A 15,126-nucleotide genomic window follows, 5' to 3' on the forward strand; every position below is an offset into this window, starting at 1 on the left:
TGGAAGCTGCATGTGCTGCCTTTGTCCTTCGGTCACAGTTAAAGCAAGCAGCCGAGGAGAGCGCTGTCCCCATTGGATTTCCATTTCTCACACTTCTTAGTTACAGTATCAAGAGAGTTTTTAAATTGCTAAAAAAAAAAAAATTAAAGCCCAAGCAAAAATTTAATAAATATGAGGGACAACTTTAAAGGAGTCTGAGGAATAAAACACCACCATAATTTCTTCCCCAGAACTAGAACTACCAGCAGTAAGGTTTAGTTCTACCTACTTAAATTGGTTCCCAGTACAGACATGAAGGTGGGATGCACTGCGAAGACCTGGAAAGAGACCGGGTTCCGACACAGCTCCCAAGATCACTCCCTAACTCCCAAGATCACTCCCTGATGCGCAGTCAGCTCCACCACACCAGGCTGGTGTGAGCCGCTAAAGTGAGTTTTTGGCTTCTGAGACTTTTTGCTGCTCAAACCCCGCTTTTGCCCTCTCCGATGGACTGGTTTGAGCGGGGCCACGAGTCACCAGGAGAGAGGACTCTGCCCTCGTCCTTCCTGTTACGGCACAGCCAGACCGTGCCAGTAACATCACCCTGCCGAGCCCCAGCACGCAGCAAACCCTTCTCCCAGCCAGCCCGTAGGCACCGCGGGCCTCTGGACTCCTCGCTCTATTTCGTGGAAGCAGATAAGAGGAACAGCAAATTTATTTCTGAGGCTGAGGCTTTATCCCAAACCACTTACCAACTGAAAAAACCTTTTGTGCTCATCTGATATGTGTTATTTCCCTATCACGAGAAATTAGGTCAAGTTTTTCCACTGTTTTTTTTCTTTTCTCCTCAGAAGAGGCAGCTTTAAAATGATGCCTTAAAATGTGTTGTAACAGATTTTTTATATTTATGCAGGATGAACTTAACACCGGATTATTTTTTTTTTTTGCCACTTTGCTATTTATATACATATATATAAAATGTATAATGAAGCTTAACCATACAGCACAGAGATTACAATTTAACGGCACACATTCACCACCAGTGAGGGGAACAACCCCTTTATACACCCTCTGAAAAATCTGGATAATAATATTAATAATAATTAAAATCCAAAGAAAGTACAGTATATTTAACAAAATAGTAAATATTAAACAGTGAATACTCTACTTAATAAGGACCTCGCCTTTTTTCAAGTTGGCGTCAATCCACAAAAATATACTTTTTAATCTGGTGAACGTACAATACATAGGTACTTACACCGAAGGTGATAATATATTTAGGATGCTATATACACAAAGAGTTTGGCTCAAATTTAAATTTACATATAAGTGTTCATGGCTTATTTTTCCCCCAAGGTTCCGCCTGCAAGTTTTTCCTTTTCATCTTTGAAAGCAAAAACTAGAAAGTCAAAATAAGATAAAACTATACTCTACAAAAAAGCTACAACATACAGCTTTGGCTTATATAAATAATTCATAGCAGAATGTGTTCAAAAGTACTGTATATAACTTTATATATAGTCTTCAATTCATTAGGGTATTGTTTTCTTTAATATAAAATATACATGAGCTAAAATCCGTTTCTATATTTTTCAAAGGTATGAACGTAAAAACAAATTTGTCAAACATATTCCAATTATAACTTAATATATTAATTTTATTTTGTTAATGTTCTATTTTCTAGGCTAATATTTTCTGAATATTTCATGCGAGTTCTCTATGTCTCTCTTTCACTCATTAAAAAAAATCAGTTCTTTGACCCAATACACTATTTTTTTTTGCACGTGCAAAACAGGGTTTTTGTTTTTGTTTTTTTTTATTTCTTATAGCATCAGCCCTTCTCCATGCACCCTCTGCAATAGAGACCCATGCCAGGTTGGGTAATATAAAGGTCATTTTATGTACAGTATTGCTTTCTTCTTCCTGCTTTTCTACTGCTCTGCTGCTACAAAGCATTATTTCTTAACTACAAGTAACCATACAGCTTGAATAAAACACACAGGGACGTTACTACAGGCGAGCCCTCTTGGTTTCTGCAATCTAGTGTGGTAGGATTATAATGCGGGTACAAGGTTTCTTTGCAAAACAGGTTATATTATTAAAACAACAAGTCCAGGTAAGTGCCAGACTAGATCAATACCTATAGGATTGTTCTGTTACATTTTACCATGGGACATCTGCAGCTATACAAGAAGTTTGTCGTAAGTGCCTGATGATTCTGTGTATGCTACACACACTAGCACATATATATGCATGTGAAGATATATATATGCATGTATGTATATACATATAAATATACTTATTCCATGTCCTTATTTATAAATTTAGATATGTCAGGACAGTTCATTTTGAGAACACAAAACTGAAGAGGCAACACTGCGAGTTTATGTCACCCACGTGTCCATCCTCATTCGTTTTACCGATGGACTCTCTCTATCTTCGGAGTTCGGTGGCCTTCCCAGCACGACAGGCGAATGGAAATCACTTCTTGGGTCTTCCCGATCGCTGCCATCGTAGGAGCTGCTGGAGCTGCTGAGACTGTCAACAGGAGAGCGACCCATCTCCTGCCGCGACTGCTGCTGCTGCTGCGGCGGCGGGGGGGGGCGCCGGCGGCGCGGGCGCCGGGGGGGGGGGGAACCCAGAGGGAGTTACACGGTCCCGGTGAGGTGAAATTGGTTCAGATTTTATGTTGATGTTTTGGTTGGTATTAATGGATAAATTTGAACCCTGAGATAGCTGGCTGCCAGTACTGGGAAAAAGAAAACCAAAAGGCAGAAATAAGAAAACACGAAAAGGGAAAAGAAAGTGACAATTCAAGTGTCTGTGTGATGGTGTGGTCTTGTGGTTCAACACCCTCAAAATGAGTATGTAAATAAATGCAGCTTACTGGCGTGAAGAAACAAAGCTGAAGAAAACATTAATTAAAGGTCTGAACTGCATTTATAGAAGTTAAAACCAAACAGAAGTATTGCCTATTTCCAAACATTTAAGTTAGTCAGGCAGGTGACTCTTCTGGAAGAACCTGGGCCTGCAGGGACACAGCTTGAGGACCGAACTGACAAAAGGGACAAACAACATGAAACATGAATGCTCTTCCAGCCAAGAAGCAAATCTGAAAGGCCACACACCATCGCCAGCAGACAAGAAATTAAAATGGTCTTGTGCTAAATATCCCCCAGTGCAGATTATTCCGCTTGAAGCAGCAGAAGTTGCCGAGGGGGTGCAGTACGGTAACGCCACCAGAGGTACTTACACGAGAGAGCTGAGCGCTGCTGGACCGAGATGGTGCTGCTGCCAGGCAGACACCTGCCCTAAGGACAGCATTCCCGGGGAGTTAAATCCCTGCAAGGCAGACAGGTCTGCACTAGTCAAGGAGTAATCTAAGAGGGGAAAAACAAATAAACAAGAAAGTAGTTTACAGATGTTTTTTATATATACATACATATATATATATATAAAAATACAAGTGAATATATGCAATACATGCACACACACCCCAATATAAAGGCTTTCTGCCCAAAACAAATAAAGGCAAGTAGTGACCCAAAGGAGTCCAAACGTGAAAACTCTGAAGTCCGGCAGCAGTCCTCCTTCCTTCACAAGAAGCTTAATAGGACATTAGCCTCCAAATGATGATTTTTTTTTATTTTTTTTTTTTTTTTTTTGCATTCTGCTTCCAATTCCTACATGTTGCTGTCTCATATAGCTTCTTCTAAACCCACAGGTACAACATATTTATGCATTTTTATGCAGGCACATGGGCTGGATGCCTGAGAAACGGTATGATCAAGGTGACTGCAACTGGGAGCCTTGCTGACTCCTCTGTCCACTCCGTTTGTGCAGTCCCACTGTAACGCATCACATTCTCCCTCTCCACACTACAGCTTCACTCAATACTATGTCTGATTAAACTGTCATCTCTTTATCAAATGAAGCCTCTTTATTTAGAACAAAAAGTACAGTTATTTAGAAATATAATTGAAATGGGTAATAGAAAATACAATATATTCCTAACCAACAGTCAGTGACTGGCTGTTACTTTTGGCTAGGCTATAATGCTGAGACAGTTCTCACTTCATTCACACAGGGGAAGTTATTTTCACTTCATCATTATCACTCATGCTTTTCTTTCAGGTTTTAAAACAAAGCCACAAACACTTCTCTGCTTCTAATTATTTCATAATATAGCTTCCTTAAAATAATTTCTAGTCTCTTGAGATCACGACAAAATGCTAGCAGCCAAACTTAATTTACACTGCCAGCAGATGAACCAAAAATTCTGTTTAAGTAGGATTTGTGTTTTGCTTTGGTAGGATTTGGGGTTTTTTTGGTTTGGGGTTTTTTTGGGGTGGCGGTAGTGTTTTGTTCTGAAAAACCCTCTCTAAAATGACACCACCATTATGATTTATCTCTCCAGATAAGCTTTCTTCTTGAACAATTTTCCCATTCCCATCCACCAACTTGTTTGCTGTCGACGACTTCTAGGTTTCCCTTTTTAACAGCCTACAAAGGAAGGAGAGCCCAGTGCCAGCAGGGCATTGTGCTTTGCAGAGACGCATACGCATCACTGCAAGAATCTTCCCAAAGACCTTGTGAACCCCAGCTGCACCCCAGCAGGTGAAGCTACTTAAGCTGCCCTTTTCTTTTTGTTTGATTTCTTCTCAGTTGACATTTTTATTGGCACTCTGAAAAACCCTCACAAGTATTTCTGCACAGATTCAGAAAGATTATTCCCAAGCTGATCAATCCAAAGCCCTTTTGCATGACTAAGAAAGAAAAAAAACTCGCCCTCCAACAAGGAGGACATGCACTCAACCTTCAAAGCAGCCAGACTTATGACAACCTGCAAGTGCAGTAAATGTAAACACTCGAGATGTACTATTCCGTGCCGATGGGATTGCTGTAAGAGCAGACCTGAATAAAATGTTTATAGGAATTCGGTTTCCATGTATTTTTTTTCCTTTGCAATTACAGCTTTTATGATAATGGACAATTAACTTCTGATAATTTAAACAGAATGTGTCTGATGACAGGGGTTTGAGGAGATACTTTTCCAAAGAATACATATGCCACTGCACAATTAGCTGTGTTATCATTTCCCTAAATAATCATATATCTGCTAGCAGTAAAAGCAGGAGCGGCTTGATGCAAGATGGGTAAGTCATACAGACAAGAGCACCTTCTATGTCATGGAAACCCATTACTGCTGTGACCCTAACAACAAGATACCTTTGAAGTTTGTGCCTTTGCAAAATAACTCACCTAAAGCCAGTAATATAATGTATGGCTAGATATGCTCTGCTCAAGCGTAAGTTACTATTTAACCGATCTCTGTGGGGTTTGAATATTCTTCAAAAATGCCTAAAGTGTTTTAGAACAAGTAACTCAGTCCATTCCGGCCCCTCCTCCAGTAAACTGCAGAAAGAATACTTCTCCAGAAAAACAAATTATATAAAATATTTGTGCAAAACTGATATCCAACAATTTAATTAAGGATCTAAGAGATGAATCTAGCCCTTCCATCCCTGAAAAAAAACCCAAACCCTTTCAATCCAGAAAAACAATTTAGGTATCTAAATTTTATCTTAGTCCTTGAACTGCAAAACTGAAGTTGTTACGCAAGTGGTGACTACCCTGAGAATACCCAGATGACAATTTGGTTTCAACATCAAATTTCTTTTTGCAAATCCCCTGAAAGGCTCAATCTAATAGAAACAATTTTAAAGTGTCTGAAAAACACAAAAGACTAAAAGCTTTTCACAAATTACTGCATTATCAAAGGAAATGGGCTGGTTTTTAAAATCATACCCCAGTGATAACAGCACTTGTCCATTGCATAGGACACCAGTTTCAATTGTCTTTGCTGCTTCCTGAGATTCAGACTACAGCCCCTTTCGTCTTTGCGGTATTTTAGCTGTCAGCTTAGAGGTTATTCTGGATGAGGGACACACACAACACTGCTTCCCAAAACAGCATCAGACTGCACAAGAGAACGGGATTTATTAGGTGACAAGTACAACTCAATGTGGGTCTTCTGAGCAGGGACCAGAAGTATTTGTTTACTTTAAACAGCCATTAACTGCAATATATAAACAATCTTTGTGGCAAGCATCAAACCAAGATCTCTATGTCCAGCAAATTCACACTGAAGTTTATAATCCAAAACTAAGTCACCAAGCACAATTCCTCACTCTGCTCATCATACTGTTATTGCAGCCCCATCTCCTCCTTCATTAATTTCTTTAGACGTCGTTTTCATTGGCCAGTCCTGCCCAAACCACAACACCCCCCTCAGGGTAGTGATTATTTGCATAAAGGTACAACAATTTAGTTGGGTGCTACCACAGTATAAATATCTACTATAGCTGATGACTACACAGTCCCTCTAAAATGCAAACATCAAACGTGCCAATAACTGTCCGGGGGCCTCCGAGGCAAAGCAACGCACAAAGTGGCTGAAGGGTAAAAAATGTCAGTTAATGAGCACATTAACACAAAAAAGATACAAATACAAAAAGATGCGAGTTGTTTGGCTGGAAGATGGCTAAAAGTCTGAACTAAAAACTGTAGTGAAGACTTTCAAAGCTAAAAAAGTGTAGAAAACTCATAAAATCCCATCTTTTGGGAGGCAGAAATTATTATAAATGGATGGTTACTTTATCTATTCCATCTTCCAACATTATAGACTTGCAGAAAATGAAAACAATTACAAAACCTCTGTACCACTCAGGCTTTGGCCATTTCCTACACACCTTGAAGGTTGGTTGGTTTTTTTCCGTTTGTCCTGACCTTTGCACAAGAGTAAGAACATTAGTTCCAGGGAAGAGATGCTACTGGGGAATCTCCTCTACTGGACGTATGGACCTCCCTATATTCATAGAAAGAAGAGAACACCCTCAGGCTCTTCTATCTAGCCAGAGAGGCAGTGTGGAGCAGCTAGAAATGGAAGCTCTCTACTGTAGCTCAGTGCCTAAGACCTACCACTGCAAAAGAGAGAAGCAACTGCCAACAGTGGTCGCCCCCTTTCAGAAACGCCTGTTTTAACAAATTACAGCACTTACATTTGAACACCTTAACTAGTCTTCACCTAAAAAGAACAGCCAACTGGGGAATTATTTCTGTTGTTTTCCTTTTTGATTTTAACCAATAGCTGTTTTAACTCTGACTTACAAAATGTATTGACACTTATCTGCAAGGTAGTTTCTCTGCAGGTGCATTTGAAAATTTAACTATACATCACGGATCAACAGTCATCAACTTGACACCATCGAGACTGCAGCCTTTCAATTAAAAAAATTCCTTCACTGATTACATACAGGGTCTGCTAACAAATAAGAGAACCTTGAGATTGAAGTCAAAATTAACTCTATATGTGTGGAGACGAAGTAGGAGGCACCACATCATGAACTACTTTCCAAACTGGCAAACCAATTATCACTTGTATGACCAAATCCCTCGCGTCATATCCATCTTGGACAAAGAGTAGTTTTAAGGTCCTTCAGATAATGGAGACTTGCAATGGTGAACTGCTGACAATGCCTTCCCATGAGTCCCCACCTCACTCTCGATAAAACTACTGAAGAGGAGAAGGCCCTGTCTGGGTTTTGTACATCTGCGCTTTCTTGTAAATTGAAAGCCCCTGTAGAATCTGATTCCCCCCTGCTGTTGGAACTGAGCAGAGCAGAACAAAAGGGACAGTACGCTCTGAAGTATCAACTATTGCTTAAATGCGAGAGACATTTCCGTTCTCAGATGGACAGCTTGACTACTACTGCTATAAGCAATGCATTTCACTGTGTCTCTCTGTATTCAGCTGTGCACAACCTGACTGAAAGCTTCTTCCTCAGTCTCAACATAAAAGTCTCAACATTTACGCATTTTACAAGCTAAAGGCTCATTTCTGATGAATAAGAGCCTTCATTTGAACTGTATAGGAGAATAAAGTGAAGTGTCACAGAAATGCAAATTTGCTGGGCTTATGAATCACAAAAGCCTTGTGCATCTGACAAATCAAGCCACTTATCAAAGACAATGCTTACCAGTGTTGTAGGCAGTAGGCATGGCCGAGTACACCAGTCCCTGCGGGGGCAAGCTTGGAGTTGTCACGGAGACCACAGGGGTAGCAAGAGGCTGTGTAGACTGAGAACTACTTATCCTTTGGGTATTCTATAAATGATTAAAAATAACATGTCTTGTGATATCTGTTACAACAATAGAAAATCAAGTGCTAATATAAAAGTAGCATTCAATTAAAATGTGTTTCTTTGCTTTACATTTTAGTCACAAATACATCCTTTTGTCAGGACAGATTTTTTTTAACAAGCCAAAACATTTCACGACAACCAAAATGATCTCGGCAAACTGAAATGAAAAATTAATTACGACTCACTGCTCCACTTCCCGTGCATGCAGATTTCAATGGTGTTAGAGTTGTAGGACATAAAAATAAATGCCATTTCTTAGAGATATACATAAAAATTCTCAGAAGTTAAAGTGATTTAAGAGTTTTTTAGTCCCACTTTTTGAAAGGGTTTTAGTGCAGATGGTGAGATGCAGTTCCAAAGTCTCCCACTTCCCAGTTGTTTATTCAATTTTCAAAATTTTAGCTGCCAGTTTTGACACTGTGCTGACTACACCTGTCCTGAAAGGAACACAGAGATCTTCTAAATTTGTGTTTATAGGACCTCAGTGATAAAATAATCTTGCTGTTCCCATGGTTCCTGAGAAACTGAGAGAGTACTTGTTATAATACACATACATTTCAAAGCAAGTGACATTCGAGTTCACACAGAGCAACTCTGCTTTTTGACAGGAAAAATAGCTAAACTAGATTGTCTCAGATTATCTATTCTAACTGTAGGCACGAGGTGGCTTTTTAATAACAGAATGAGCATCTGTAGCAAACCTATCACTCAAATTAAGCTCTTCGGCCAAATTTGCTGTTTAGAAAACGTTGTATTAAACACTGTGGTGACTACCACAAGACAGCAAAGCTGCTCTGTCACAGAACGTACTACTCTTCATGGAGGCAACTTTAAATCTTTCTTCTAAGTCTGAAGTTCAACGCCATTTAGCCATGCCAGATACTGTCAAGAACAGGAAATGCTCAATTTTTAATTTTTAAATAACAGATACTTATTTTTATGTACATTAGTCTTTGAAATATTAGAAGTAGCAGAAGTCTCTACATTCTTTATTTCTACATTTTTACAGAACCATTCCCAATTAAGGCAGCTAGATTTCAAACTGCTGAAAATATATTTTTAAAGCAAGGTGCCCTCTATTTCTGAAAAAATATTTGCTTACAAAAGTAGCAGTTTTTCATCTATTTGGTAGAGTTCCATCTCCTAGCTTTAAAAGATTGAAGCCACTACTTACTTTTTCCTAATTTCAGACAGGTATACAAGTATTTCAATATCTGCAGCACTGAATTTCTTTTTCTCCACTCTGATCTTGAGAGAGCGAGCAGTATTAAAAATGCATGATTCCCTTGACAATAACGGAATGAGCAGGTGCAGAAACACGGCTCTCTTCGATTTTAAACTTATGAAGATGAATTGAGGGCTATCCATCCTTGGCCTGTATCTTTCCAATTTAAAGAAAAAGGTGTACCACAGCTACCACGTTAAAATTAGCTACTATCTTCTACTAGCTACCAGTTTCTGATCTCTGTTTTGTCTGGCTGCTGTTGAAAGCCCACCTGTGAGCTTTGTAAGGATTTGGAGGCGCTCTGGCATTCGTTCAGCAGATATACCCACTCTGCTTCAGAGCTGCCAGGGAAAGTCCCACTGATTTTCTGTGTAATTTATCCCTTTAAATCACTTATATACTTCTGAAAATCTCCATTAGCCCAACTTTATCTGGCATAAAGTTATGTTATTAGAGCAGATTTTTGTATCTGTCAGGAATTGACCTTTTTCCAAAGCTTTCTTGGATGGCAGCCTATGAAGTTGGGATTACTGTATAATGGAAAAGTTAGAGGAGTATACTGGGAAACAATCCAGACCAAAGGATTTCCCCATGGGATTTTTTTTTTTATTTTTTTTTTGAGTGGCTAATAAAGGTGGTTTTCTGAGGTAATTTATTTCTGAATATAATTCCCGAAGACTCAGCCATACAAAGACACTAAGAAATATTTAGATGTGTAGTATTTGTTGTACTCAGAGATTCAGCCAAAGATTCATGACAACTTCCAGGAATTTTTAAATTATTTTTTAAACTGGTGCAAATTATAGTAGTAACATCTCTTTCTTTCATGTTTTGCTTCTGTTCCTATCTGTTTCTCATATTCAGTGCTCAGTTCCAACCACACAGAATGAATGTTCACAGACATGATTTGGAACTGCTTTCTAGCACTGGAATTAGCATCAGAAATTAGCAAAATATTGCAGGTATAGTTGCTATTTCTTTACCACCTTGGAGGAAGACACTACTACATTTTCTTTGGGTGAGCTTTCTTCTCCTAACAGATGAGCCCAGTTTTTAAAACCACTAGAGGGCCCACGCTTCACACTGTATCCGTAAATCCACCCGCCTTCAGCAAGTCACACTATTTCACACTGCAAAGAGCATAGCAATTTTTAGCAGGTAGGAATGCCTTAACTCAAGTGCTTTTGCATAATTCCAATTGCAATGCTAGTTTGATTAAGTGTTTTTACGTGGAATTAAAGCTCGATTTCTTGCACTGTAAACCAGACGCTCCTCTATAAAGGGGAGAGGAACATGCATGATAACTGCAAGTCACTCCAATAAACCGTAAAAACTTGAGTACTGATTTCAGAAATAATTTTCCCTTACTTTTGTAAATCTATTGCTCATGTTTAAGGTAAAAATCAACCAACAGCATGCATTCATCAAGAAATATATCTAAACCACTACATTTTCCATGCTTTCATGCAATTAGAGCCTTGTATTAGCAACAGGTCCATGTTCAAATCCAAATCAAGGTATGTAATAGGCAGACTTTGTGTATCTTTACAATCGCACTCTGATGCAGCATCTTCTGCATGGTTTGTGCTACAGCAGCTAAACAATTTGCAAATTGCTCCAAAAATAAGTTACGAATTATTTTAGCCTTACGTTATTTTCCAGACAGAATGCCAAAGGTTAAAACCTTCTGGAAAAAATAGAAAACACACAAATCCCAAGAGCTTCCTTTCAAAAGCAGAATATCTTTCCAGTGGAAAAAGGTAGAATTATTCATTTGCAATTCTCTATTCCTTTTGGTAAACAGGGAACACCCCTGTGGTTTGATAATCTCAAGCAGGATGAAATAATTCTAAACTCCAAAAAGGTGACCTCACCAGCAATGATGTAATCTCCTTGAAAATAAGAGAAGTAATACAGGTCTTGTGTTACGATGTGAAGAACTTAATGAGTGAAGCCACTTTCTAAAACTATTCCAAGAATTTAGGGGATAAATGGTTATTTATATTAACAGACATTAAATATCCTATACACATGGACAGTTACTCTGTACGGCTCTTTTCCAATGTTCCCTCCAAGAAAAACAGAAATATTTTCAGGGAAAAAAAAAGTTTACAAATGGAAAGCACTAGACTTTGGATGTGTTTTCAACTTGGTCGGGTTTTGAGTTTGATAAAACAAATGTATTTTTGTCTGCTACCAAGGGAACACTGGAATTATTTAAAATATGTAATGAAACTACAGTTAAAAAACTGTAGTAAAAGACACTTTTAGCATCTTGCTCTCTCTCATCAAACAGTAGCCCAAACTCACCAACTCCAATTCATCCTCCTCCGACTGTACTCAGCAAACAAGAGGGATAACACAGTTACTAAAAATAGCATTGCTTTCAAAAATGAAAGAAAAAGTCACTTTTGTGCTTCACAGTTTTTATATATTTTAATTAGTAACGTGAATTTTCCACCTGATGCTGTAAATAAAACTACTAGGGTATACTTTACATAGTTTGGGTCAGTTAAAAAACACCATACTGACAGAACACACGCTTTTGCAAGATTCATGCAGAAAGAGCTTAGTTAGACCAAGGACACAGCTACACATTGACAACAGATGTAAAGAGCACAGCAGTTTCTGGCTGGACAGATCCAATAAACATCCAGCTCAGTAACAAAGTATTTTTCACACACAACCATCACACCATTCCAGCATCTCTACTCTGAAATCTCTTTCCTATTTCCTCAAAAAGACAGACAAAACCTAAATTGAATATTACATTGTTCTTAACAACACAACAGTAAATAGGTACTGTACGCTACTAACATCAGGACAACTGCACTAACAAGATCCTCCTCTTGTATCTATTTCTAATTAATTTAAAAGCATAATTTTCACTTTAATAATCAGCCAGTGTATTTCCTATGTCTTCTACACTTCAGTATTCCTAGAAAAAAAAACACAACCTAAAACTTCAAGAATCATTTACTCTGAGGATAATTATAGCTTTTGTTACTTGGATTAATTGTTCATTATTCATCATGAATACCAGTAACAAATATAAGCACTTGCGGTATCTTAAAAACAAATATGAATTATACAGAGAGTACTCGTGTTGTTTATATCCTGCTACTCTTGGTTATGGTTCCATTCTTCCATATACAGAAAACAGAAAATGTACACATAGATGTTTAAAATTTCTACATGACGGTGAAAGACTAAGACCAAAGGATCTGGCCAACCAACTTAAAGGAAAAACAGAGTAACTCTTCCTGAAAGACCTGTTCCTGTCTCAATGCTGTGGTTGCCTCATGCCTGACACGAAACTTGTGTGCTATTCCAAATCTAGGCTGAACAAACATTACTACCAACATGCCAAACTGCACAGTAGTATTGAAAAGTACACAAATAGGAACTGAGCCTCATCCTTGTTACTCTTTTATGCCTTCATTGAAGACATGACATACACCATAGGACACACAAGATTGCATTCCAGCACGCCACATCAAACAAGTGTTGCTCTCAGACCATCATTACCACTGAAGTTACATTTTACATCCCACAACCATTATGACCCAGGAAAAACAGGTACAAAGTGTGCTTTAGGGCACGTTAATACAGTTCACATCACCAATAAGATCAGCCATTCCTCCACGGAATAATGCATAACCCTTTTTAAAACCCACATCCTCCAAACCAACAAAGTTCTCGGTACGAAGTCAGTGAGATGTTAAATCAAAACAAAATCCCAACCTATGTCTCTAGGATTGCACTCTAACTGCATTTAGGTCAGACTGCTATTTTTACAATTTTACACTTTTACTATTTTACGCTGTTAAAAAAAGATTCCTTACAAATTTAATTTCTCCCAAGGTAATAACTTATAACTTAGATTTTCAATAGTGAAATTTCAGAATACAAACACCTTTCTATTACCCTAACCTATGGTAAGCAGATGAGATTTCTCCCTGTGCATGTGGACAGAACACTTCATTTTTCACAAAGCCAGTCACAGCACAAATGTTTTAACTTACCAATGGTGGCATCATACCCTTGCTGGAGGGTGGGATGACAACACGGAGGTCGGGTTTGCGGTTGTTCATTCCAAGATTACCGCCTCCAGGTGGAGGTGGAGACTTTGTAGGCATGACTTTGCCCAAGCTGTTCCCACCACCAGTAGTTCCGAGCAGACTTGGTGAAGCTCGAGAATTCACAAACCCATTTCCTGAAAGAGAAAAAACAAATGTACTGTAAGACTGGAGAAAAGAAGCAATACAGAAGTTTGGTGCACATGTACAAATTACGAAATATTTCTTTTGTAAAACTTCCAACAACAGACTTCTCACAAGAGGCACAGTATTGAATAATCGAACAAACAAAACTCGATTTCATCAGAAGATCAATATGTAAAGGTAATATCACCTCAAGGGCACACTGTGGCAGCTTAAACGCTGAGGAGAGCATATTGTCAAAGAACTGTTTCTAATAACATCTGTTGTGCTTTTTTATTTTGCCCTTTGAAGTTCCTCCAGGCTGAGCTTGCAAAAAAGTATGTGCTTTTGCACAACCCCACTTCATCCCTGCCCCCACAGAACATGAGCTACACAGAATTGATGCCCGTGAGAATAAACATTACCTCTTAAAGTCTCTATTTCTAAAATGTATTATTCAAATATTGTCAAAATCTGCAGGACTCCAGTATCTGTTCTCGAATAAAATTAATTTCAGTCATTCCAAGCTCTGGACACAGATATACACATCATTTATGCCCATTGATTTAGTTTATGCAGATCCTCCTCTACCTTACTCCTGATATTCTAAGTAAAATTAGACAAGCCAAAGCCTCCAGGTCCTGGCTTCTACTGACAAAAGCCCCAATCATGTTAACTAAAAATATATTTCTCAGAAAAAAATTAAAGCCACATTCCAATAATTTTATCATATTTATAGCAACAATTCCCAAAATACACACACCTTATTCAGCTGCAAATGAAAAAAAGCTGTTAAGCAAGGGAATTTCACAACAGGGAACCCTATAGTTCACACTACAGAACTTGTGTATGTGTGCGTATAAATAATACAATTCATAGTAAGATTATGTTTACACTAACACTGCAGTTCTGAAAGCGGCCTTTATAGTCACACTTCAGGGAAAGGTCTATTACACAAAGTTCACTGTCTCCTCTTCTAATGGCCTGTAGTGCCACACTGGCACAAATTTTGTATTATTATTCTAATTTGAATAGGCCCCTATGCCCAATCCAATTTTATTACATTAAGTACACATTAATCTAAAAGCAATTAAAATAAGAAAGTTGTCAGTGTCACATTCTACCTTCTTCAGCAAAATTTTTAATGCCTTTAAAAGGTTAGCAAGAATGAAGAACGATAACATGTATCAGTAACAGCACACTTCATGAAGGTGACCGGTACTGGTAAGATACTTGGCTAGTGTCTACGTTGAGAGCCCAGGTGTCAATTCACGGGGTGCTAACGAGGAAGCCCCCTCCTCCGTTACTACCGATCCTTCTTACACAGGGGGGAACTGCCAGATGCAGTCCTCTGCTTTTCCCTGTCCACCATAAATGGAACCCTACATATTGTTTTATCAGTTTAGAAAGGGAAAAAGCAAAGATTAATGTAAGAATTATAACAAAGCTCTTGTGCTGATCTGAAGATATTCTACTGAGTTTTATAAAGGTCTTTTGGATACTCAGTTACTGCTAA

General features: G+C 38.5%; 1 protein-coding gene across 3 annotated transcripts in view; it reads right to left on the bottom strand.

Moving 5' to 3' along the window:
• Window positions 1-835: 835 nt before the first annotated feature.
• MEF2A (myocyte enhancer factor 2A) overlaps window positions 836-15,126 on the bottom strand; it is a 53,419-nt gene continuing 39,128 nt past the window's right edge. For all 3 annotated transcript variants that reach the window (XM_009887053.1, XM_009887045.1, XM_009887038.1), the window contains 5 exons: window positions 13,434-13,624; window positions 8,019-8,145; window positions 3,233-3,359; window positions 2,602-2,728; window positions 836-2,558 (listed from right to left, as the gene is read on the bottom strand). In XM_009887053.1, coding sequence (XP_009885355.1) covers window positions 2,364-2,558; window positions 2,602-2,728; window positions 3,233-3,359; window positions 8,019-8,145; window positions 13,434-13,624 — 767 coding nt within the window. In that variant the 3' untranslated portion in view covers window positions 836-2,363. The remainder of the gene's footprint in view (window positions 2,559-2,601; window positions 2,729-3,232; window positions 3,360-8,018; window positions 8,146-13,433; window positions 13,625-15,126) is intronic.

Source organism: Charadrius vociferus, unplaced genomic scaffold (genome assembly GCF_000708025.1).
Source record: "Charadrius vociferus isolate BGI_N301 unplaced genomic scaffold, ASM70802v2 scaffold190, whole genome shotgun sequence".
In the NCBI taxonomy this organism is placed as follows: domain Eukaryota; kingdom Metazoa; phylum Chordata; class Aves; order Charadriiformes; family Charadriidae; genus Charadrius; species Charadrius vociferus.